Source organism: Homarus americanus, unplaced genomic scaffold, assembly GCF_018991925.1.
Source record: "Homarus americanus isolate GMGI-L3 unplaced genomic scaffold, GMGI_Hamer_2.0 scaffold10373, whole genome shotgun sequence".
Lineage (NCBI taxonomy): Eukaryota > Metazoa > Arthropoda > Malacostraca > Decapoda > Nephropidae > Homarus > Homarus americanus.
In genome coordinates this window covers 419,226-446,603 of record NW_024754652.1, presented here as the reverse complement: position 1 = coordinate 446,603, position 27,378 = coordinate 419,226, and the positions used below count along the sequence as shown (strand labels likewise).

General features: G+C 44.8%; 1 protein-coding gene across 1 annotated transcript in view; it reads right to left on the bottom strand.

Annotated features, from left to right (window-relative positions):
- The window catches only part of LOC121855889 (proline-rich protein 36-like), a 32,438-nt gene extending 8,377 nt beyond the window's left edge, over positions 1–24,061 (bottom strand). Inside the window, exons 1-2 of the mRNA XM_042351057.1 lie at positions 23,976–24,061; positions 17,646–18,067 (exon numbers count right to left, since the gene is read on the bottom strand). Of these exons, the coding sequence (XP_042206991.1) occupies positions 17,646–18,067; positions 23,976–24,061 (508 nt within the window). The remainder of the gene's footprint in view (positions 1–17,645; positions 18,068–23,975) is intronic.
- Positions 24,062–27,378: the final 3,317 nt, after the last annotated feature.

Below are 27,378 nucleotides of genomic sequence, written 5' to 3'. Positions count from 1 at the left end.
CCCCGTCAGTGTGTGTGTGTGTGTCTGTCTGTCTGTCTGTCTGTCTGTCTGTCTGTCTGATATTTCTGTGTATCAGTGGTGGTTGAGTAGGTTTTGTGTGACAGGTGTGTGTGGTGTGTGACAGGTGTGTGTGGTGTTTGATAGGCGTGTGATGTGTGGTAAGTGCCTGTGGTCCGTGGGAAGTTTCTGTGATCCGTGGTCAGTGCTTGTGGTCCGTAGTGATCGTCCGTGGTCCGTAGTGGTCGTCCGTGGCCAGGCTGTCAGGGTTGGAATGTTTCGGGGTTGGTTCTCATGGGGCAAAAAGTTTAGTGGAAAAATTAAGCAATTAGGAAGGTCTAGTCCCCAGTGTGTGTGTTGACCATGGCTTGTGCCCCGACCATGGCTTATGCCCCGACCATGGCTTATGCCCCGACCTAATACCCTTATGAGTTAGCCATATAAGAATGTGTGTGCGTGTGTGAAGGCGTTTATGTAATGTAAGCCCTGTGTGTACATAAAAACATTCATGTATGTGTAGGAATGACTCCATGTTATGTAGGAATGGTGGTCCTCCTTCAGAATATCTTACACGTGTCTTTAATGAGATCTACACCTGTATAATACTTAGGAACACCTGTACACCTGTATAATAATTAGGATCACCTGTACACCTGTATAATAATTAGGATCACCTGTACACCTGTATAATAATTAGAAACACCTGTACACCTGTATAATAATTAGAAACACCTTTACACTTGTATAATAATTAGAAATACCTGTACACCTGTATAATAATTAGAAACACCTTTACACCTGTATAATAATTAGAAATACCTTTACACCTGTATAATAATTAGAAACACCTGAATAATAATAATTAGGATCACCTGTACTTGGGAATGCCATGCCTGTATATGTGTATAAATATCAACATATACTTCAAAATACTTGAATGAATATATGATAATGTGTTTACATATATTATCATACCATTGTAAGTAAATGTGAATCATGAGTGTATATATGTATGTTGAAATAAGTGTGTTATTTCTTCGTATATATGTGTTCAGCCATGACCCATTATACACGTGTACTGTATAATAGAAGGTTAAGTAGACCATCAACCTCCCCAAGTGAACCGCAGTGTGTGTGTGTGTTGGTCCATCCGGTGAAACCCAGTGCCACTACCGTAAAAAGCTCCATCCTTCAGGCCACGTTACTTGCTCCCCGACTTTTTTCCCCCTCTCCCACCCTCTTATCTGACATCGGTAATGACACAAGTTACAGCAACGTATCATCTTTTGCCGACGACACCAGTATCAGTAGACAGCTAACATCTCCGGCCAGACGAGAGCCAAGTTTTCCACAGGACGCGGGGCTTCGGCGGAGAATAATGTGACGGCGACTAGAGACGAATTTCAAATCCTCCTTCGGTGTGTGGGAAGAATGGCGAGATGAAACTGGGTAATCCCTTGAGTTTTTTACTTGATCTCTGTCGTAAGGTAACAAGACTGGTGTTGATTGCTTATTATAGCGTTAAACCTTGGCTGCTGGAACCACTAAAACCAAAATAACAACAAGAACAGATTGAGGGCGGAGTACAAGACAGAGCTAAGCCACAAACACAGAATGTAAGAGAATGTAAAAGATACGAGAATAAAAAAAAACCCAAAACAATTACGTCAGGGCGATAGGAACATCAGACAACCTAACCTAACCATCGAGCCCAGCAGAAAATAATGGGGTGTATGATGAGAACTTTCAGAGCACAAGATGTCAAGATGTTGCTGCTGTAAGGGCAGGAGGAATACATACCCACGTTCTACCAACATTACCGTATATAGCTGATGAAATTACCCAAGTGGAAAAATATAGAAAGATCATTTGAACCACTTGGATTAAATCACTTCTAAATCTAAATTGCCACAGCGGCTTACAAACATTCATATCAGACACAATGGAATGTAGGCACTAGAGGTATATACATTTTTACAGGCATGAAAATATATTACTAAATCTGATGCTTCCTAATATGATAATAATTCAGTGCTGTGTGTGTGAATCTCTCTCCCGGCCTCAGTGTGTTTTTTTTTGCCTTCCACCATTATATATAACTTTACTCACTTCAAAAACATCTTGCTTCACATAATCTTCAATTCACGCCTCGCTGGGTAGGTATAGATCTGACACTTGGGTTATAGTGTAATCTCTCTCTCTCTCTCTCTCTCTCTCTCTCCCTTGTTTATATAAGATGATATATTGACTTAGATAACAATACATATTACAAATGCCTTTTACCTCTCCCACTCCTCTACCCCATTCCCCTTTCAACATCCGGGGGGGGTGTCTGAGGGGCTTCAACCTGTTAACATCAGCCATCAGGTATTTTTAGGAGTGATGCAGACAAGTTTTCTCCGCCAAATACTTGATTGACCAGACTGTAAAGAATATATCGAGTTGAGATGCAAAACAACAGTAGATTGCTTGATCGGGTCCTCATCCGGGAAGCGTGGGGGTGGGGTGGGGGTAGACTGAGGTGAGGATGGGGGTAGATTGAGGTTCCTGGTGGGGTTGGAGGTTAGATGGGTACCTGGCAGGGATTGAGGGGGTAAACTGCGGTAGAATTTTGCTCTTGTTTACATGCAAATCCTTCCTCAAAAAAAAAAATCTAAAAATATCTACATCAAATATCTCACTAATAACACCTTCACACAACCCTCATTAACTACTAATTAATAACCAGGTGTGAAACATTACCTGCGCTAACCTCCTACCTTTTTTTTTTAATTACCTTGTGAACATCCATAAAGAAGATGAATTTTGTTCCCCGCCAGGTGAGTTCTGTCATCGGTGTGAGTGATGGCCTCGCTAACACTCAGGCATTATAACCTTGTTGAACCTCACTGATTTAATACATCAGCCTGGGAGATGGATTGGCTGGGTTTTCAGGTTCGTATACTAATCTGAGGTGATGATCTTATTGATGGATTAACCTTTAACGTTTTACATTAATCGGTACTGATCGCTGTAGAACTTGTAGTGAAGGATTTTTTTCTAGGGGGGGGCGTGCTCTGGTCGTGTGTGTGTGTGTGTGTGTGTGTGTGTGTGTGTGTGTGTTAGTCATCGCCTCACTTCCATCCTAGTTGGTGTTTTAGTGGTGTTGGAAGGGGTGATTGGTCCTGTGGTGGTGTTGGTGAATGATTGGTCCTGTGGTGGTGTTGAAGGGTGATTGGTCCTGTGGTGGTGTTGGTGAAGGGTGTGATTGGTCCTGTGGTGGTGTTGGTGAAGGGGGTGATTAGTCCTGTGGTGGTGTTGGTGAAGGGGTGATTGATCCTGTGGTGGTGTTGTGAAGGGGTGATTGGTCCTGTGGTGGTGTTGTGAAGGGGTGATTGATCCTGTGGTGGTGTTGGTGAAGGGGTGATTGATCCTGTGGTGGTGTTGGTGAAGGGGTGATTGATCCTGTGGTGGTGTTGGTGGGGGGTGATTGATCCTGTGGTGGTGTTGGTGAAGGGTGATTGATCCTGTGGTGGTGTTGGTGAAGGGGTGATAGATCCTGTGGTGGTGTTGGTGAAGGTGATTGATCCTGTGGTGTTGGTGAAGGGGTGATTGATCCTGTGGTGGTGTTGGTGAAGGGGTGATTGATCCTGTGGTGGTGTTGGTGAAGGGGTGATTGATCTTGTGGTGGTGTTGGTGAAGGGTGATTGATCCTGTGATGGTGTTATGAAGGGGGTGATTGATCCTGTGGTGGTGTTGGTGAATAACTAACTGGTCTTGTCTTTGGTGGTCATATTTCTCCTCCAAACCTTTTAAAATAAATTCTTAATGTCATTACCATAATAGACAGATAACTTTCAACGCATCAAATTAAACCACTTTTCTATCTTATTTTAAATCCCTTCAGTAATCCGACCCCCTTTGATCACCGACTTGACGTGTCTGTATCGATGTATGTATGTGTGTGATGGATTAACCTTTAAACCGCATTATTATTCTCGGAGGCTGATCTAATTGATTTCCAAGTAAGTGAGGGTGGAGGCTGGTCGTGCGAGATGGAGCCAAGATGTTCGCTAGAAACTCGTTTGTCTGACCTGTGTTTTCCCCGATTCTGAGGCTGATAAACGGACGATTGCGACGGATCTTAATTATGTGGGACTGATAGTGATCACGAGATGGCCCTATCGACTTTTTTTTTTTTTTTATTATCACGGGCCAGGTGCGTGTCCGAATGGCTGGGTGTTGACTTCCTTCTGCTACCTCTCTCTCTAGATTTATCGTTTTTTTAAGATTATTATTTTTTTTCTCTTTATTTAAGTTTTCGTGGTTATGGTTTTTGGTGTTAAATTTTTTGTAACGTGTGTGTGTGTGTATATGTATTAGCGTGTATATGTGTGTGTGTGTGTGTGTGTGTGTGTTCGAATACCTCAATTTTAACTTGCTAAGGTACAGTAATTTTCCGCTTTAGATATTGATAGAAATAATTTTTAACTAATTTTTTCTTTTTTTTTCCTTTTTTTGGCTCTTGAGATTTATGGTAATAAGTAGCGGTATCAAGGGTGATCGTAGGTGTTCGAATCCCTTGACTATCGACTTTCTAACACACTATATGTCTCGTAGGTGTTCGAATCCCTTGACTATCGACTTTCTAACACACTATATGTCTCGTAGGTGTTCGAATCCCTTGACTATCGACTTCTAACACACTATATGTCTCGTAGGTGTTCGAATCCTTGACTATCGACTTCTAACACACTATATGTCTGTAGGTGTTCGAATCCCTTGACTATCGACTTTCTAACACACTATATGTCTCGTAGGTGTTCGAATCCTTGACTATCGACTTTCTAACACACTATATGTCTCGTAGGTGTTCGAATCCCTTGACTATCGACTTAACACACTATATGTCTCGTAGGTGTTCGAATCCCTTGACTATCGACTTCCTAACACACTATATGTCTCGTAGGTGTTCGAATCCCTTGACTATCGACTTCTAACACACTATATGTCTCGTAGGTATTCGAATCCCTTGACTATCGACTCCCTAACACACTATATGTCTCGTAGGTGTTCGAATCCCTTGACTATCGACTTTCTAACACACTAATGTCTCGTAGGTGTTCGAATCCTTGATCATCGACTTTCTAACACACTTATGTCTCGTAGGTATTCGAATCCTTGACTATCGACTTCCTAACACTATATGTCTCGTAGGTGTTCGAATCCCTTGACTATCGACTTTCTAACACACTATACGTCTCGTAGGTGTTCGAATCCTGACTATCGACTTCCTCAACAATATGTCCCGTAGGTGTTCGAATCCCTTGACTATCGACTTCCTAACACACTATATGTCTCGTAAGTGCTTGAACTTGACTATCGACTTTCTAACACACTATGTGTCTCGTAGGTGTTCGAATCCCTGACTATCGACTTTCTAACACACTATATGTCTCGTAGGTGTTCGAATCCCTTGACTATCGACTTTCTAACACACTATACGTCTCGTAGGTGTTCGAATCCCTTGACTATCGACTCTAACACACTATATGTCTCGTAGGTGTTCGAATCCCTTGACTATCGACTTCCTAACACACCATATGTCTCTGTAGGTGTTCGAATCCCTGACTATCGACTTCTAACACACTATATGTCTCGTAGGTGTTCGAATCCCTTGACTATCGACTTCCTAACACACTATACGTCTCGTAGGTGTTCGAATCCCTTGACTATCGACTTCCTAACACACTATATGTCTCGTAGGTGTTCGAATCCCTTGATTATATGGGGAGAGGTGTTCGTTATATGGAAGTATTGGTATTTAGTGATTCATGTATAGGTAATGTTTATGTGATATTATTTTATGAGTAATGTTAACAGTTTCCTTTGCCGCGTTTGTTATATGAATACTGTTTTAATGTTCTTATGGGAGCTTCAGTGTAAATAATGAAAATAATAATAATGTTATTTTTTTGAGTTATGTATGGTATTTGTGAGTAGTGAATGTGGAGTGAATGTTTAGTGGCTGTGTAGTAATGTGGAGTGAATGTTTAGGGATGTGTAGTGAATGTGGAGGAATGTTTAGTGGCTGTGTGTAGTGAATGTGGAGTGAATGTTTAGTGGCTGTAGTGAATGTTGATGGCTGTGTAGTGAATGTGGAGGAATGTTTAGTGGCTGTGTAGTGAATGTGGAGTGAATGTTTAGTGGATGTGTAGTGAATGAGTGAATGTTTAGTGGCTGTAGTGAATGTGTAGTGAATGTGTAGTAAATGAGTATTGAATGGGTGTAGTGAATGAGTATTGAATGGGTAGTGAATGAGTATTGAATGGGTAGGAATGTAGTGAATGAGAGTGAATGGGTCGTGAATGAGAGTGAATGAGAGGAATGAGTAGTGAATGAGAGTGAATGAGAGTGAATGAGTAGTGAATGTATCGTGAATGAGTAGTGAATGTGTAGTAAATGAGTTGTATCTATAATCAGGTGAATGGTTAGGTTAGGTTAAGTGGCTCTTTTGTTAATAGGTACATACCAGTTGTAATTGGCCCCCAGTCCTATTACTGTAGGTGGAGGAGGTGTTGGTGTAGTGGTGTAGGTCAGGGTGGTGGTGTAGTGGTGTAGGTGAGGGTGGTGGTGTAGTTGACAGTGGTGGTGGTAATAGTGGTGTAGGTGGTATTGGTAGTAGCATGAGTCACCACTACTGTAGGAGGTGGTGATGGAGGCGAGAACTACCACTAACCACTTACTACCACAACCACTCCTTCTGCCCCCCCCCCACCCCCCCGGGTCGCCAGTAAAGTCTTAGGCCGAGGTAGATGTGAATTGAGTTCTCAAGATAAGGGTTCTGGACGCCAACGAGCCTTCCAATTAACGTCGGATTCCAATGGACCGGACTGCTACACGTCGCCAGTATTGCCGTAAGACCAGCTGACGTGCTCCTGCAATTCGACGCTTAAGGATTATAACGAGATACCATCAGGTTCTCGCGCCGCAGGAAATTGGACTTAATGGTAATGAGGGAGTGAGTGTGTTGTGGCGTGCGATGGTCCTCTCTCTCTCTCTGGTGTAACTCTTATTTTTTTTTGTAAATTCTCAAAGCTCTTAACATACACACTTTAAGTTTGTGGACATTATAAAAGAGAAGACTTAAGACTAATAATGTGGGGGTCTTATTTGTTACCTGTGATAGATGTAGATATTCTTGAAGCAAAGATTATAACATTTCCAGCGGACATATTTAGTTTAAGTATTGTTATAGATATTCGGGTAACTTACGGTCTATTGATTATATATTTGTCGTAAGATAAGAGCCAAGATATGCGATTAAGATTAATTATTAGTTTAGCATTATTATTAGTCTTTGAGTATAGGGAATTTGAAGTGTCTTATCGAGGTGTTTTTATAAGAGACAGTCATATACGTGGACCAGATAAGGTGTACAGGTATGAATGCTGATCTAGAATAAGTGTTTAACGACCTTAGTAAGTTGTTGGTGGTCGGGGATACAATATACTGTAGGTGTGGGAGAGAGGTCGCATGGGGGGAGAGTAAGTATTCCCTATATTATTAATGTACCAGGAAAAACTATATTGAACTATTTTTTTTACAGTTTTGAATTTAGTGTAAATATTTGATCCGCCGTGTGAGTAATTACAGAGTTATATTACAAATTAATACTTGACCGTAGTGGGGAATATTTTCAATAGAGTTTTTTCAATACATAGATTAATAATATTAGATTTGGTTTATTGTCAAGAACTTTTGAGGTGAAGGAAATTATGAGAAAATATTTTAATGTTTTTAGTTAGGATCTTAAGTTACGTCAAAATAAGGACATACATACATACATACATACATACATACATACATACATACATACATACATATATAATTTGTATCAATGTACATGCTGTAAGTGTGTATGTAGTGTTTATATTAATATTCGCTAATATATACTGTATATAATGCTTGTCTTTTATTTTATTATTAATTATATTTTTTATTTATCCCACAGGTGAGTACCATGACCCGGACAGGTGTTGTGTTACCCGCGCCTCTCACGTCTAACCCGGTACTGAACCCCAACACCGTGAACCCCGGTACTGAACCCTAACACCCTGAACCCCGGTACTGAACCCCAACACCTGCCCAGTACTGAACCTAACACCTGACGGTACTGAACCCTAACACAACCCCGGTACTGAACCCTAACACCCTGAACCCCGTACCGAACCCTAACACCCTGAACCCAACACCTGACAGTACCGAACCCTAACACCCTGAACCCCGGTACTGAACCCTAACACCCTGAACCCCGGTACCGAACCTAACACCCTGAACCCCGGTACTGAACCTCATCACCCTGAACCCCAGTACCGAACCCTAACACCCTGAACCCCAGTACTGAACCCCAACACCCTGAACCCACTGAACCCCAGTCTGAACCAACCAATGGAACCCTAACACCTGAACCCCGGTACTGAACCCCAACACCCTGAACCCCGGTACTGAACTCCAACACCCTGAACCCCGGTACTGAACCCCAACACCCTGAACCCCGGTACTGAACCCCAACACCTGAACCCCGACCTAACCTGGCCCCAGTACTGAACCCCAACACCCTGAACCCCGATACTGAACCCCAACACTCCGACCCTAACACCCTGAACCCCGTACCGAACCCTAACACCCTGAACCCCGGTACTGAACCTCATCAACTGGCTGTGTATATCTGATAGTTTCTCCAACAGTTTATACTCCTACAACTCCACAGTGTCTAAGAGGAACACTGGGTACAATGTCTTTTTATTTTAGACCAGGATTCAATTTTTACCTTGGAATTTTTTTTTAAAATATTGCTTATAATATTTTGTTTAGATGTAAAAAAAAATTGTAATATTTTTGTTATGTATAAAGTCAGTTCGTTATTGTAGACTAAATGTTAATATTGTTAGATGTGGTATTTTAACTCTTTTTAAATTACTTGACTATTATAACACCTGTAATTAGAATAGGTTATGTCTAAATTTTTCAAGTATTTTTTTTGTGGGGGTCGAGGGTGGGGGGCGGAGGGGGGTCGATGTATTTTTGCAAGATTAATTTTATAAGATGTGAAGACGTTAACAGTGTCCCGTTATCAGGAGAGCCTTGAGTATCTCACACACTCCTCTCTAGATAGCTCTTTAAACTTGACCTTTGACCTTTAAAACACCAATAACACCGTAGTTCCAGGGGTCAGACAAGTTCAATCCCGTTTTTAAGAAGTTTCATTGAGTTCTTGTTTATGGTCCTGATAGATAGATAGATAGACTGGTAAATATAGAGATAGATAAATAGATAGACAAATAGTACGATAGATAGATGGATAGATAGATAGATAGATAGATAGATAAAGGGTTATAGTTAAGGTTTAATTTGTGACCTTTTTGAGTTGGTGGAAAGTTAAGTGTTTGGATATTGGAATAGACAGACAGACAGAGAAATAGACAGACAGGCTTACGCAAACAGACGGAGGAGACATAGAAACAGACAGATAGACAGAAAACAAGACAGAGGAGACATAGACAGACATACAAACATAGACAGACAGACAGAAGAGACATAGACAGACAGACAGAAGAGACATAGACAGACAGACAGAAGAGGATCGTGGTGTATAGGTATCTCTTAACAGTATATAACAGCAAGTAGATTAATGTGTCTTGATATGGACGTTTCCCACAATGCGTCTTCTGTCTCCTCATCCATCTTCCCCTCCTCACCACCCCCTCCCATCTCACCTACCCCCCTCCCTTCTTCCCCTCCTCACCTACCCCTCCCATCTTCCCTCTCTCACCTACCCCCTCCCATCATCCCCTCCTCACCCCTACCCCCTCCATCTTCCCCTCCTCACCTACCCCCTCCCATCTTCCCCCTCCTCACCCTACCCCTCCTTCATCCCCCTCCTCACCTACCCCCCCTCCCATCTTCCCCCTCCTCCACCTACCCCTCCTTTAGTAACCAGGTAGTCAGCCACCCACCATACTTCTTGTCCCTCCTTCCCCCACCAACCCCCCCCTCCTCCTCCCACCACACAAACACCTGTCAATTAATCCCCGTTACTCAGGTGAAGTTAATGGCTACTCTCATCAATTCCCGACCAGTGTGTTGAGGTCTTTGGAATAATACTGTGTTAGGGAGGCCGTCATTGTTGTTGGCAGGCGTGAACACAACCCGGGGACTCGTTGTTCTGACGGACGGCCTACTATATACAGGTTGCCTTCACGAACAGTACCTGGAGGAGGGGAAAAATTTGTTCTGGTGGAGAGGTGTTGATCTGTCCTCTGGTTCCCTGCTTCTACTGAGGAGGAGGTGGAGAGGTGTTGATCTGTCTGAGTGATGGTTCCTGCTTCTGCTTCTGCTGAGGGAGGAGGTGGAGGGTGTTGATCTGTCCTGGTGATGGTTCCTGCTGCTTCTGCTGAGGGGAGGTGGAGAGGTGTTGATCTGTCCTGGTGATGGTTCCTGCTTCTGCTTCTACTGAGGAGGAGGGTGGAGAGGTGTTGATCTGTCCTGAGTGATGGTTCTGTCTACTTCTGCTGAGGGAGGAGGTGGAGAGGTGTTGATCTGTCCTGAGTGATGGTTCCTGCTTCTACTTCTGCTGAGGAGGAAGGACAGTGATGGTTCCTGCTTCTACTAATTACCACACTGTTGTCTTTATTAATATATTCCTTCTTCTTCTTCTTCTTCTTCTTCTTCTTCTTTCCATCCGCCATTCTGTAAAGCTTCAGTCAGCTTAGTGGTTTGGGTACTAGCGAAGATGGATGTTTACGAGCAGCTATTGGTGATATTGTTTACCTATTAAGTGATATTGTTTGCCTATTGGTGATATTGTTTACCTATTAAGTGATATTGTTTACCTATTAAGTGATATTGTTTACCTATTAAGTGATATTGTTTACCTATTGGTGATATTGTTTACTTATTACTGATGTTGTGGTGTTTATTGAATCTTGGTGCAGGAGCTTCAGTAACTAAGGCCGCGGTACATCTACCCCAGTATCGTGTTGTGTTCCTGGCTCACAGTTAGGTATTAATAGTATGTTGCAACCTCAATGACATAGTCTGGGGACAATGGTGGAAGGTTGGCGTGATAATGTATTGGTGTGTGTTGTTGTGTGTTGTGTGTGTGTGTGTGTTTGTGTTAGTGTGAGTGACATGGTTGATGGATGGTCTACAGTAGTTCATCAGTAATTATAATGTATGAGAGTTAGAATACTTCGTGTTGATCAATGGACTACCTGCACAATACTGTATTTAGACAGGTGAGTTGGATAGATACGTAGGATGGTGGGTGGATAGGTAGGTTGGTGGGTGGGTGGGGGTGGGTTGGTGGGTGGGTGGATAGGTAGGTAGGTGGGTGGATAGGTAGGTTGGTGGGTGGACGGATAGGTAGGAAGGTGGATGGGCAGGAAAGCATGTGGGTGGATAGATAGAAAGGTGGATAGGTAGGAAGGTAGGTTGTTGGATGGACAGACAGACAGGCAGTGGGTGTGTGAGCTGAGCAGTGATGGGTCGTGTCCTTGATGCGATACAGAGAAAACTCCCCACACGATTTCTGTACGAGTAATTAATATTAGCTTCGGTCAAGTTCCTATATGATCTACTTATTATTACAGGTGATATATCGTATAAGAAGGAGATTAAATTGGTATAGGTATATATGATCTGAATTAGGTTTGGTTAGGTTGGGTTAGGTTGGGTTGGGTTGGGTTGGGTTGGGTTGGGTTGGGTTGGGTTGGTTTAGGTTGGGTTAGTTGGGTTGGTTGGGTTAGGTTGGGTTGGGTTAGGTTGGGTTAGGTTGGGATAGGTTGGGTTGGGTTGGGTTGGGTTGGGTTGGGTTAGGTTGGGTTTGGTTAGGTTAGGTTGGGTTGGGTTGGGTTGGGTTGGGTTGGGTTGGGTTGGGTTAGGTTGGGTTTGGTTAGGTTGGGTTGGGCTGGGTTGGTAGGAGACGTTAGCCTAATAATAGTACAGGTGTATTCATTGAACAGGTAATAAATATGGCGGCAAAGGAATCGACTGTTTTTAGTACTGTATTTTGATAAATTGTGGATAAACTTATTGAAACAGTTTGGGTAATTAAGTCAAGAATGTACTGTAAGTCGTTTTACAGCACGTAATGGCGGCAGTATTTTATCCTTTAATGTACAAGGACGGAAAAAAAAATATTTTAGTCAATATTGAGCGGTGGTGGTGGGTCAGGTGGCTGGGCTCCTGAGCGGTGGTGGTGGAGTCAGGTGGCTGGGCCCCTGAGCGGTGGTGGGTCAGGTGGCTGGGCTCCTGAGCGGTGGTGGTGGGTCAGGTGGCTGGCCCCCTGGCGGTGGTGGTGGGTCAGGTGGCTGGGCTCCTGAGCGGTGGTGGTGGGTCAGGTGGCTGGGCTCCTGAGCGTGGTGGTGGTGGGTCAGGTGGCTGGGCTCCTGAGCGGTGGTGGTGGGTCAGGTGGCTGAGCAGTGGTGGTGGGTCAGGTGGCTGGGCTCCTGACAAGTATGGCTGCGTGGCAACACTGGTGTGTGTCTCTCTGTTCTCCTTCTCTTGTTGACTTTCTTGACGTTGTCCTCTTTGGTTTAGTAGTATAAGTCAGGTACAGAGACTGGACGTGAGCCTAAGTGGTAGTTGTTACTTGGATGTGTTTATGTATTAAATCTTTATTTTAACTAACAGGTTCGGCGAGATCATTTTGTTCTGGAGCCTAAGTTGTTGGGTACTGTACCGTGTGTGGTGGTGTGTGGTTTAGTGGAAGTCATGTTTTTGACCTGACCTCCTGTTTGGTAAGGTCCCCCTGCTACATAAGCCTCTCTCAGTCCTTGTAATTCAGTTTCCTCTGAAGTTGTCTTGAATAAAGACGAAAGCTAAGGTGCTCCATTGTTTCCCTCTTTCCTGTGTGATATTATCAATATATATATATATATATATATATATATATATATATATATATATATATATATATATATATATATATATATATATATATATATATACAATATAGAGAGAGCGTGGTGACGTTATTGTATCGACTCACAATATCAAGACAAAGACACGAAACACGTCTCAAAGTTTCGACTCGTGGGTATTGACGAGTTCAGGACAAGATAAACAACTTTGTCCGGTGGACCAACGAGCCTCGTGCCCAATCGTCCGCTCGTTATCGTTTACCTCAGATGGAGTCGAGGATAAGGCGCCGTGTCACTCGTATTTTAACCTCGACTCTTGATTACCTGAAGCGACGCGAGACAACCTGCAGGCTTCGGGTATCAGGACTTCATTAGAATCTCTTGATTGGTTTTGTAAGAAAGTGATCCTTGTGAGTGACGTTTATGGTGGCCGGCCATCTTTACGGCAGGCATTAGACCGGGAGGCAGTAGCAGCCCCTCAGCGATTGTCTCTTATTCTGTGTATCCTCTGTAGCTCAGGGGAATATGGTCGTCTTTATTCAGCCATTTAGTGGGATAGCTGGCGGTCGACAAGCTGCCACGGAGGTGATGGGCGAGATTGTCTAATGAGCAATAATAGAACCTGAGCCACTCGTCCAAACTGGTGCTAATTGCAGAGAGGCCCGGCGTCTGTCTGCCCCCGTGTTAACTCTCCACCTCACCCTCGCTCTGTTTACCTCCTCCCGACGATAACTCGCTGGGCTGGCACTAAGGGCTCTCTTCTCACGTCAGGTTAGGAGTGCGTTGCCGCGTCGGAAGTAGGAGTGTGTTCCGCCGCGTCAGGTGAGGTGTGTTGCCGCGTCAGGTAGGAGTGTGTTGCCGCCTCAGGTAGGAGCGTGTTGCCGCGTCAGGTAGGGTGTGTTGCCGCGTCAGGTAGGGTGTTGCCGCGTCAGGTAGGAGTGTGTTGCCGCGTCAGGTTGGAGTGTGTTGCCGCGTCAGGTAGGAGTGTGTTGCCGCGTCAGCTACTGTTTGGTCCTCTTCAACCCAGTGTTCGTGTTACCTGTACCCAACCTGTCCTGATGATCTCACCTGTTGGCAATATTGACAGTTGTTTGGTGTAGATGTTTATCATTAGAGCATGTAGTGATAGTTTAAAGTTTAGGTTAGGTTGGTGAGATGATTAGGTTAGGTAATGGAAGTATTTTATCTGCGTCACACTCCTCCTCCTCCTCCCCCCCCCCTCCTCTTCCTCTTCTCCCCCCCTCCTCCTCCTCTCATCCTCCCCTTCCATAACCTCAGCGTATAAATCCCTCTCCGCTTGTAATGTTTTCCTCAGCTCTGACAATAAGTAACTTAGTTTAGTTGGAGTTCGCCGCTGAGCTCACCATCGTTGACCACCTAAGCTGATCCCGGGCTGGATTATCCGGTATCTCGCCTCTACGACCACCAACTGTGTGTGTGTGTGATAAGGTCAAGGTCATTGTGGTTAATCAAGCGGTCAAGGTCATTAGGCTCTGTCCTCGGCTTACAGAGGGCCTGCCTGACTTAACCTCTCTGATAGTGTTTTCCTCGCGTGGGGGGGATGTTTAGCTGTTAATTGTTAGTAAATGTCCTCCATAAGGCAACAACAACAGTGGTAGGAAACATCAGCACAAGCACACACACCACACTGTTTGGTCTGGGTGTGGCTGATTTAGTGTGTGGCTGTAGAAGTGGAGGTTCTCGTAACACTTGTAGTGGTGGTTGTGATTGTGGTGGTTTAGTGTAAGTAGTGGTGGTGATTGTGGTAGTTTTGATTGTTATGTTTTATTGTAAGTAGTGGTGGTGGTAGTGGTGATTGTTATGTTGTAGTGTAAGTAATGGTGGTGGTGGTTGTGATTGTGGTAGTGGTGATTGTTATGTTCTAGTGTAAGTAGTGGTGGTGGTCGTGAATGTGGTGGTTTTATTGTTTATTGTTTCAGTATAAGTAGTGAGAATGGTTGTGATTGTGGTGATTATTATGTTCTAGTGGTGGTTGTGGTAGGAGTGGCAGTAGATAATGGTGATGGTGGTGATGGTATTATAGTATGGTTAAGTAGTCAGCAATATGGTGTAAGAATAGTTAGTACAGTGTTAATGGTGATGGTGGTGATGGTATTATAGTGTGGGTAAGTAGTCAGCAATATGGTGTAGAGAGAATAGTTAGTACAGTGTTAATGGTGATGGTGGTGATGGTATTATAGTATGGTTAAGTAGTCAGCAATATGGTGTAAGGAATAGTTAGTATAGTGTTAATGGTGATGGTGTATTAACTGTTGAGTGTATAAAGGACATACACTTCACCCATGTATACTACACACACACATACACCTATGTATATTGCCCTTTACACACCTATATGTATACATCACTTTACATACATACACGTACACAGTCACATGTTATGAACACATGTATGTAGTAATAGTCCGTTCATACCGTTTATTAGAATATATTAACTCTCTCTCTCTCTCTCTCTCTCTCTCTCTCTCTCTCTGACGATGATAAACAGTATATGTTATTGGCTTCCCCTGTAGGCCCACCTCCACGCCTCGACAGTACACTGATCTGGTTGACGGTAACACTTATCTGGTGATAGTTACCTAGCCTGGTTACAGTCTGCTGGGTCATGGTACAGTCTGCTGGGTCATGGTACAGTCTGTTGGGTCATGGTACAGTCTGTTGGGTCATGGTACAGTCTGCTGGGTTATGGTACAGTCTGTTGGGTCATGGTACAGTCTGCTGGGTTATGGTACAGTCTGCTGGGTCATGGTACAGTCTGCTGGGTCATGGTATAGTCAACTTGGGTCATGGTACAGTCTGCTGGGTCATGGTACAGTGCTGGGTGTGGTACAGTCTGTTGGGTCATGGTACAGTCTGTTGGGTCATGGTACAGTCTGCTGGGTTATGGTACAGTCTGCTGGGTTATGGTACAGTCTGTTGGGTCATGGTACAGTCTGTTGGGTCATGGTACAGTCTGTTGGGTCATGGTACAGTCTGTTGGGTCATGGTACAGTCGCCTAGACAATGTTACAGTCAGTCAGGCAGCTGGTAGGGTATGATCAGTAGAGCCAGGTGGTTGGGGGTACAGTTGAGCCAGGTGGTTGGGGGTACAGTCAGTGAGCCAGGTGGTTGGGGTACAGTTAGTGAGCCAGGTGGTTGGTGGGTGTGCAGTCAGTGAGCCACGTGGTTGGGGGTACAGTTAGTAAGCCAGGTGGTTTGGGGTACAGTTAGTGAGCCACGTAGTTGGGGTACAGTTAGTGAGCCACGTAGTTGGGGGTACAGTTAGTGAGCCAGTGGTTGGGGGTACAGTTAGTGAGCCAGGTGTTTGGGGGTACAGTTTAATTGAGCCACGTAGTTGGGGGTACAGTTAGTGAGCCAGGTGGTTGGGGGTACAGTTAGTGAGCCACGTGGTTGGGAGTACAGTTAGTGAGCCAGGTGGTTGAGGGGTACAGTTAGTGAGCCACGTGGTTGGGGTACAGTTAGTGAGCCAGGTGGTTGGGGTACAGTTAGTGAGCCTTTTTTACGTGGAATAGCTTACCTGGGCACAGGTCACTGACCCATCAGGGCCTTGGGGGCGAAACTGTAATAATAATAATGATAATAATAATAATAATAATAATAATAATAATAATAATAATAATAATAATAAGAACCATAAAGAAATAAAATAAATAAATAAATCAGAAGTGAGAAGCAATATATGTATGTTGTGTTGTCAATAGTAAGAGAAACAATTGAGACCCTGCAATTATGTGTAAATGAGGCAGAAAGTCAGATCATCAACCTGGGACTTGGTACATATGGCAGCAGGGTCTACCATTAGAACAACATTATGCTGCCAATATCTTCCCAGGCGGTAGTACCTCCTGTTTGGTAGCTGCCTACTACCTACAGTTAGTGAGCCAGGTGGTTGGATTGCAGTCAGTGAGCCACGTGGTTGGGGGTACAGTCAGTGAGCCAGGTGGTGGGGTACAGTTAGTGAGCCAGGTGGTTGGTGTACAGTCAGTGAGCCAGGTGGTTGGGGTGCAGTCAAGGCCAGGTGGTTGGAGTACCGTCAGTATGCCAGTTAGTGGGGGTACAGTCAGTAGCCAGGTGGTAGGGTACAGTCAGTGAGCCAGGTGGTAGGGTACAGTCAGTGAGCCAGGTGGTAGGGTACAGTCAGTGAGCCAGGTGGGTTGTACAGTCAGTGAGTCAGGTGGTTGGGGGTGCAGTCAGTGAGCCAGGTGGTTGGAGTACCGTCAGTATGCCAGTTAGTGGGGGTACAGTCAGTGAGCCAGGTGGGGGGGAGGTACAGTCACAGGTGTTCAGTACAGTCTGGGCGTCACAATCTCTGGCAGTAACCTGAGCCGGACACGAGTCAACAACAAGTTATGAATTATCGTAAGTTTTTGTTTACTCTTTTCGAATCTATATATAACCCTTGGGAATTATCAGCCTCTTGGGAATTAGAGCCTTGAGACGCGACAAGAACCACTTTATCTAAATTATTGTGTTGGAAGCAGAGGACAGGTCGCGGGCGTGCGTGTGTCTGGCAGCAACACCAACAATTAGTGTATTACCTGCCTCACCGCCACCACGCCATTATGAGTGCTGTTGTGATGGTATCGCTCGCCTTACTTACGGGTCACCTTCTGGGGATAACAGGATAGATAAGCCTTCAGGGATGACTGCCCCCCTGCCTCCTCCTCCTCCTCCTTCTTCTCCTCTGGTTGATTCTGATGGTGGTGGTGTTGGGGCAGCTACTGTTGGTGGAGATGGTGGTGTTCTTGTTGGTGGGACGGGTATTGCTGGTGGTGTTATTGATGCTACAACTGTCTTCTACTTGTTGCTGTTGCGTTTCCTGTTGCTGTTGCGTCTCCTCCTGTTGCTGTTGCGTCTCCTCCTGTTGCTGTTGCGTCTCCTTCTGTTGCTGCTGTTTCTCCTGCTGCTGCTGCATCTCCTGTTGCTGTATGTCTCCTGTTGCTGCTGCATCTCCTGTTGCTGCTGCATCTCCTTTTGCTACTGCATCTCTGTTGCTGTTGCATCTCCTGTTGCTGTTGCATCTCCCTCCTGTTACTGTTTGATCTCCTCCTGTTGCTGTTGCGTCTCCTTCTGTGCTGTTTCTCCTGTTGCTGCTGCGTCTCCTGTTGCTGCTGCGTCTCCTGTTGCTGTTGCGTCTCCTGTTGCTGTTGCGTCTCCCTATTGCTGTTGCGTCTCCTGTGCTTGCGTCTCCTGTTGCTGCTGCGTCTCCTGCTGCTACTGCGTCTCCTGTTGCTGCTGCGTCTCCTGTTGCTACTGCTGCTGTTCTCTGGTGGTCGTGTTTGTGTCTTCAGCCCTCAAGCCCACAGAACATTACCTGGGAGTCTGGGCCACACCGTGTGGTACAGTGGACTGTGTTAGCTGTCTGCTTGCACTCAACAAGCCATACGGAACAGATAATTATATGCAAAACAAAAGTTAAAATGCAGGATTATATGATAGTGCGTCCATATATGTCGCACGGGTCCGTTACAGCAAGACCCATCGCTATCTTGACCTGTGTTAGGTTGGCAGGAGGGGAGTTGTACCAAAATCAACTTGGCTAATTATCTTGACAGTAAATAACATTTGTGACGGGGGCGGGTGAATGTATGACACGGGTAGGAAGCAAACCTATGTTTTTCTACTCGAGAATTCACAACCCATGACTTTTGCAACTGAGTATTTGAAGCCCAGGAGTCGAGTTTCAGTGTTCATAATGAGGCTTCGGGTCAAAGTATTCGAGTCCGAGGATTAGAGGTTTAGATTTTGAACTCAGTAATCGAGGCCAAAAGGTTCGATTAAAAAGGATTCATTTGATTATTATTCGGTTCTTAATGTTCGAAAAATATGATAAAACGAATTTGACAGAAAGGCTTCATTTTGGATTCAAAGCCCTCCTCCTCTCTTCCCCTTCCTCCCTCTTTTATCCCCCCCTCCTCCTCTCCTTTCCTCCCCTCCGCTTCTTCCCCTCCTCCCTCTTTCTTCCCCTTCCTCTCTCTTTCTTTCCCTTCTTCCCTCTTTTATTCCCCCTTCATTTAATGGTATTTAGGTCTCGCCTCGACACCTCCCTGACCATCGTATATTACAAGTGTTTGACCAATGACCAGAAGATACTCCTACTCCTGCAGCTTAACCTCATAAGCTTGGTAATTATAGTGTGGAGTGTGGGGACGTGAGCTCTCCGTCAACACTTCAGGTCTGATTTCACCTCCGGGAATCACACAAACTGAAGCTCTGTAAAGACCAGCTGAGTGGCTCTTAAGGGGTTAGGTTAGGTAAAGGTTTGGTTTCGTTTGGTTAGATTAGGTTAGGTTAAATTGGGTTAAGTTAGGTAAGGTTAAGTGAATGATTCTTAAGAGTTTAGATTAAGTGTTTTCTTCCTTATCTGACCACTTTCTCCACTTGGTCGACATGAAGGCATAGACTCGGCCACTTAAGTGTATGTAATAGTAACACTGATATTATTTTACTCTTTACAATTTCCATTCAGTGTTAACAGATATATTATTAGAACAGGGATCGAGAGGGTCAATCAATGTGTGTTATGACGATACTTGGTTGTGTTGGGGTGAAGGAAGGGGTGTTGGTGGTGGTGGTGGTGGTGAAGGTGGTGGCGATGGTGTTGATGATGGTGGTGTCGCTTGTGGTAGTTGTTGGTGGTGATGATAGTGGCGCTTGTATTAGTATAGTTAGTGATAATGATGGTGGTGGTTGAAGTTGAGGCTTAATTATCACCTGAACAGGGAAGGGCAAGAGAGAGAGAGAGAGAGAGGGCACAGGGCGTTAGAGGTTATGGCTATCCTTTAGGGCAATGGAGATTTATTAGATCCTTAGGTTGTTATCAGGGAGGTGGACTGCTGGAGCCAGGTTGTGCCCACCGCCTTACAGAGCCTCGCTTGTACAGTGTTGCAACTCCCAGGGATATATCACCCCGTGTAACCTTATCTCCCGGGGTCGCTGGGTCGTAGGGGGTCTCCGGATTATTAACGCTCAAAGCTGATTTTGTTTTTGCTCTCCTCTTGTGACACTGAGGTGGACGGGGTGGGGGTAGAGAGGGGGGGTATTTTGGGAGGGGTAGAAGGAGAGGCAGATAGGTAGGGGGTTGGGAGAGGATGGGGGTGGAATGACCGTAGGGGAGCATAGGGATAGGTGGTGGGAAGGTCCAGAGAAGGGGGATAGGAGATGGGTTGAACTGGAGGGGGGGAGGGGGTCATTAGTAAGAGTATCTATAGTTACAGAGTTATGTGATTTTATTTGTTGACTTCACCACACGAGAGGTTAAAGCAGTGTGTGTGTGTGTGTGTGTGTGTGTGTGTGTGTGTGTGTGTGTGTGTGTGTGTGTGTGTGTGTGTGTGTGTGTGTGTCAGTATTCTTCTAAGATGAAATCAAACAAAACCTTGAACTATTATTTATCTTATCATTTGTTAATTTATTTTTATTAATTTGTTTTTGTACCGTAATCTAACTTTATGTAGCTGTCACATCAACTCAACGAAAGATAATGTTACATATTGTTAGTTTATTGTTAATTTGGATATGTAGCGTAAAAATGAATTCTTTTTAACCTCGGAACACTGTTAATATTTTTATCCTATACTTTAAAATATTCACAAAGTAATATTTTTTTTAACTTAAGACAACATTAACATAGAGCTGGTCTTAATGCCTCTAAATTATGTAAATTTATCTAACTCATGAATAATTGTTTATAAGTTAACAAACAATTTAGTCTTCGAGAACATAAAGAAAAGGAATTATTTCTCTTGTTTATTTGTTTGTGTCGTCGTGTTTACCTTTCGTCTCACCTGTAAAAAAGGTTAATGAGAGTTGCTGAGGTGTAAAGTATTGATAATAGTGAGGTGTTGAGGCGGGGCTTAGGGGTGATATCAGAGTAACCCCTTGAGTACGATGATTTAACCCCTTGAGTACGATGATTTAACCCCTTGAGTACGATGATTTAACCCCTTGAGTACGTTGATTTAACCCCTTGAGTACGTTGATTTAACCCCTTGAGTACGTTGATTTAACCCCTTGAGTACGATGATTTAACCCCTTGAGTACGATGATTAAACTTCTTGAGTACGATGATTTAACCTCTTGAGTACGATTATTTAACCCCTTGAGTACGTTGATTTAACCCCTTGAGTACGATGATTTAACCTCTTGAGTACGTTGATTTAACCCCTTGAGTACGATGATTTAACCCCTTGAGTACGATGATTTAACCCCTTGAGTACGATGATGTAACTTCTTGAGTACGATATTCAACTAATAGTGGGTATGATGATTTGCTTCTTGGTACGATGATTTAACCCCTTGAGTACGATGATTTAACCCCTTAGAGTACGATGTTGTAACTTCTTGAGTACGTGGTTAACTAATTGAGTATGATGATTTCGCTTCTTGAGTGCGTGGTTAACCCTTGAGTACGATGATTTAACTTCTTGAAGTACGATGATTTAACTAATTGAGTATGATGATTTAACTTCTTGAGTACGATGATGTAACTTCTTGAGTACGATGATTTAACTAATTGGAGTATATCGGTGCGGGCTCTTATGGGCTGAATTTTGTTGTAGTGGCGGACTGCGCGAGTTGGGTGGGGGGCTGCAGGTGGCAGGAGGTGGCGATGACGAGGGTGGTGCAGTAGTCCACTGCCAAACCTTTCCAGTGCTTGGTGGTGGAGGTCACTGAGGGATGGCATTTCCAGGGTGGAGAGAGCGTTGGTGTAGCCGGAGTATTCTGCGCCGAGCATGATTCTGCAGGCCCTTTTCTGTACCTTCTCTAGCTGACGTTGTTGGGTGGAGTTGAGAGAAGACGACCAGGCTGGTGACGCATACGTTAGTTTGGGGAGAATAAAGGCGTTGTAGATGGTCCTCAGCTCTGGCGTGGGTGTCCCAAGTGACCTAAGTCTTCGTAGCATGTAGAGACGGTACGAGGCTGCCTTGACTGTGTTATTTACATGGGCCTTCCAGTCAAGTTTGTTGTCTATAGTTACACCCAGGAGTTTGGCAGACTGCACCAGCTGGAGAGGATGGGCACCCACTGTGACTGCTGGGGCTTGCACTGGAGTGGTGGCGGTATTGATGTGCATGACTACGGTTTTGGTGTGGTTGATGGTGACCTTGTTCTCCGTAGTCCATGCCTGTAGCCTGTCCAGGGTGCCTTGGAGCGATGAGTAGTCTGGTGCGGTGTTGTCCACTGAAACCCCCACAGTGCAGTCATCCACGTACTTCCACCTGTGAGGAGTGTCCGATAGAGCGTCGTTGATCAGGATGAGGAAGCACAGTGGTCCCATCTTGGTCCCCTGGGGAACACCGCAGGTGAGGTGTTGGAATGTAGAGACCAAGCCCTGATACCTCACTGCTTGGCGACGTCCACTCAAGAAATCAGTGAGCCATGAGACCAGGTTGGTGGGCAGCCCTAGTGCCTTTATTGTTGATAACAGTACGTGTGTGTGTGTGTGTGTGTGTGTGTGTGTGTGTGTTGTTTAGGGGACAGGTGAGGGTGTCATAGGTGAGATTAAAATAGGTAATGGTATAATAGACGTGAGAGAGAGATATAGAGAGAGATAAAAAGAGAGAGATATAGAGAGAGATAAAGAGAGAGAGAGATATCACTCTTATCTGTGTTATCTTAATACTGTGGGATAAAGATGTCGTTTTTCTTCGTGTCTCCCATTCCCTCACTATCTCCCCCCCCTCCCCCTTTCTCTCTCCCCCTCCCTCTGTCTCACCCCTCCCCTTCCATCACCCCCTCCCCCCCGAGTGACTGCCCAGTACCTGTCTCCCTGATATATTGCCTCGATACCTGGCCACTATACCCACACTTAACCTTACACTTAGCCCTTACACTTGGCCTTTACCCTTACACACTTAACCTTTATTTACACTTAGCCCTAACACTTACACTTAGCCCACACACTTAATCCTTACACTTACACTTAGCCCTGACACTTGCATTTCCACTTGGCCCTTACACTTACATCTCTCTCTCTCTCTCTCTCTCTCTCTCTCTCTCTCTCTCTCTCTCTCTCTCTCAGCTAACACGGACCCTCTTGTCAGTCTCCCTGATAACCATCTTTACCGATTTATCTTCAAACTATTTCACTCTTCTCGCCCCCTCATGTTTTCTCCTCCTTCTCCTCCTCCTCTTCTTCCTCCTTCTCTTCCTCCTCTTCTTCCTCCTTCTCCTCGTTTCTCTTCATTCTCCCCACTTCTCTTCCTTCTCATCTTTCTCTTCATTTTTTTCTTCTCTTCATTTCTTTTCCTCCTCCTCCTTTCTCTTCCTTCTCATTTTTCTCTCCATTTTCTCCTCTTCATTCCTCTTCTTCCTCTTCATCCCTTTCACCTTCCTTCTTCCTCCTCCTCCATCTTTTTTTCTCCTCCTCTTCCTCTCCATTCCTTCTTCATCTCTTTCCCCTCCTCTTTTCCTCTCCTTTTCTTCCTCTTCCTCTCCATTCCTTTCCATTTTCTGCTCAGTTTCCATATTTTTTTTAGTCCTGTAAAAGATGTCTCGCTGATGTCTCTGTGATGTCTCAGTCGTGTCTCGTGTCTCAGTGATGTCTTGGTGATGTCTCAGTGATGTCTCGGTGATGTCTCGGTGATGTCTCAGTGATGTCTCAGTCGTGTCTCAGTGATGTCTCGGTGATGTCTCGTGATGTCTCGGTGATGTCTCAGTGATCTCGGTTGTAGACGTTTCATTTGTCGGTAAAATAAGATAGTCTATATTTCTTTACAGACATGAACCGTGTTATTGTCTTACACTGAAGGTTAGGTTAGGTTAAGTTTGGTATTGTTTTGGTTAGGTTAGGTTAAGTTTGGTATTGTTTTGGTTAGGTTAGGTTAAGTTTGGTATTGTTTTGGTTAGGTTAGGTTAAGTTTGGTATTGTTTTGGTTAGGTTAGGTTAAGTTTGGTATTGTTTTGGTTAGGTTAGGTAGGGTGGGGTTAGGTTAGGTTTGGTTTGTGAGGTTAGGTTAGGAAGTGATATTAATAATCGGGGGCTAACGCTGTTTACTGAAATATCTAGGAATGAAAATAGCCACCAATTGGCCAGTTTTGGTAGGGTGGTACCTGTTGTCGTCCTGTTCCGAGATCTGTAGGAGGCCATTGTCATTACCGTGATATTTTTGCGCCCACTGAGGATTGGTTAACAACATGGCGCTGTGTAGGTGTTGACAGTACTCCATTGACTCGTTTTGTGATGTGATGGCACTGATGATGATGATGATGATGATGATGATGATGGTAATAATAAAAATAATGATAATCATGATAATAATAATAACTCATTTAATTGACCGATAATATCAACATGCAAATTAACCTGATACAAACAGGACAGGTGTAGATGCGTTCCGTTGATCCTTAACGAGGCCTTGAGATGAAGTAAGGCCATATCCCCCTCACCTGTGTGGCCACATCCCTATCACCTGTATGGCCACATCCCCGTTACCTGTATGGCCACATCCCCGTTACCTGTATGGCCACACCCTCCCCCCTGATACGAGACTCAGACCATGTCCACAGCGAAACCTCTCTCTCTCTCTCTCTCTCTCTCTCTCTCTCTCTCTCTCACGGCGTGGTTGGGTGGTGTGGTAGGGGAGTTGAGGCAGGCCGTCAGGCAGGTGGCCCCTCACGCTCCGTCACTAGGTAGCAGGTGATGTGGGGGCCTCCTTCATGATTTACCTGAGTTGCCTGTAGCCATGAGGTGGGGGGCCCAGAGGCTATGGGTCAGGTTAGAGGCCAATTCGGACACACACACACACACACACACACACACACACACACACACACATCTGCAGGTTGTCCCATGCCCTGTGTTGTCTCATCCATGCCTCCTGTTGTGACGTCATCGAGCTCTTGCCGCCTGCTAGTATATCTTCCCACGCCCTCTCTGCTGTAGTTTACCACGCCCATTTCTATCCCCGTGTTTGCTTCTGTCACGTACACGCCTCCTCTCTACACGCCTCCTCATCACATGCACGCCTCCTCTGTCACATGCACGCACCTCCTCCTGTCACTGTACACGCCTCCTCTGTCACGTACACCTCTTCTGTCACATGCTTTCTCTCACCTCCTCTCACGTACACGCATCCTGTCACGTACGCCTCTCCATGCCTCTCTGTCACGTACACGCCTCCTCTGTCACGTACACGCTTTCTCATGCCCCCACTCTTGTTGTTCCTCCCCTCTTCCCCCTACTAACTGTTCCCACCCCCATCATCACCCATGCTTACCCACCTTGTAAACCCACGCCTTTTAGCACGCCCATCCCACAAGCCTACACCTCACGCCCATCCCGCAAACCTACACCTCACGCCCATCCCGCAAACCTACACCTCACACCCATCTCGCAAACCTACACTTCACGCCCATCCCGCAAACCTACACCTCACGCCCATTCCTTTAACCCACACCTCACGCCCACACCTCACGCCCACACATTGCCTCCACGCCCAGCTGACCAGGCACTGATAATAAGCCCAGGTATTAAAGTCTTATTTTATGGGTGAATTTATAAAGACCGTGATGGTATCGTGGGCACATAAAGCCACTCCCCCATGCCCCCATTACCTCCCCCCATCACCATGCCCATCCTTCCTTCACCACCACTATCCCCCATCACCTCCTCCATCCCCTTCATCATCCCCATCACCCCATTCCCTTATTCCCATCATCACCCGAGACCATCATGGTACTTTCCCCCCTCCCCTCCCCAAGGCTCTCTCTCTCTCTCTCTCTCTCTCTCTCTCTCTCTCTCTCTGGAATGAAATGCAAATAAAATTATCGAAATCAAGAAATTATTATTTGGACACACACACACACACACACACACACACACACACACACACACACACACACGAGAGAGGAAAATAAACACTTAGAATGATCCTTTGTTTTGATTGGGCGCCATGGGAGAAAAACTTGATCACTCGTGTTTTAACTCTTGACTCATATTAAGACATTCCCCCCGTCATCAGTGGAGGAAAAATAGTGAAAGTATGTCATGGTCGTGTACAGTCACGAACCAAAATTCCCTTGACACGCCTAAGATTCGAAACTGCAGCGGGAACGAGACACCGAACAGCTTCACTACCCATAGATGGCGAGGTTGTGGTTCATTTGGGGTCTGGTACAGTGTCGACCAGGAGTGTATGTGAACTTTCGATTGTCATTGTTCGTGTTTTCATTTTCCTGCTCCACCTGTGTCAATGAGTTTACCCAGTTTATAGTTTACTAATTATATGTTTACAAGGTTGCTGTGGTTAGTATACAGTTTATTGATTGATTGATTGATACGGTATACAGTTTATTGAATTTTTTTTTTTAGTTTACAATAAACTTCGTGGACCTGGAGGCTACAGTATTGAAATTTGCAGTTGAGGATGTTGTTTTTACTCGAGTCTACAGGATTAATTACAACAGGTAACTGACTGAGGTTACAGATTACAGTAAAGTGGTTATTGACTGTACTCTACCTATTTACAGGTTACAATAAGATGTGTTTTTTAGTCAGGTGTGTGTTTTTAGTCAGGTGTGTGTTTTTAGTCAGGTGTGTGTAGCCATTATCTCTTGTTTTAATGTTATTTTAGAATAGTTAGCTTATTTTTTTCTTTGTATTTTATTATTTTTTATTATAGCTGTATTAGCGTTTTAGTAAATTTAACACCTAATCTAACCTAACCTATCCTAACCCTAACTAACCCTAACCCTAACTAACCTATCCTAATCCTAACTAACGTAACTCTAACTAACCTATCCTGACCTAACCTATCCTAATTCTAACCCTAACTAACCTATCCAAACCCATCCTAACCTTAACTAACTTATCCTAACCCTAACTAACATAACCCTAGCTAACCTAACCTATCCTAACCTAACCTAACCTATCCTAACCCTAACTAACCTAACACCGACTAACTTAACCAAACCCCAAGTAACCTAACACCAACTAACCTAACCTGACCCTAAATAACCATAACTAACATAACCTAACCTAACCTGACCTCAAGTAACCTAACCTAACCTAACCTAACCTTAAGTGCATTGACTCTTCATTTAATACCTATCTTCCATAGAGGGCGCGTGGTGGTGTCTCAAACGATCGATTTTATCCCGTTTTTACGACACATGAGGCAGAGAGAGGGGGGGGGGAGGGGCAGGTAGGTATGGAGGGTGGGGTGGGTAGATGTGTGGAGGGGTGGGGGAGGGCAGGTGTGGAGGGGAGGGGATGACAGGTAGGTGTGGAGTGGAGGGCAGGTAGGTGTGGAGTGGTAGGTGTGGAGTAACGGCAGGTATGGCTTATGGCGGCGTGGTCACCCAGTACAGGAATATCTAAATATCTCGGTCGCAGTACACAAAGGACACCAGTAATCGGGGCTGTTTTCTTGCTCGCGATGAAGGGGGTCACTGTCTTTCCCACGCTGTGTGTTACTCCCTGGGTATACTGTGTGCTGTTACATGTCAGGTGTAT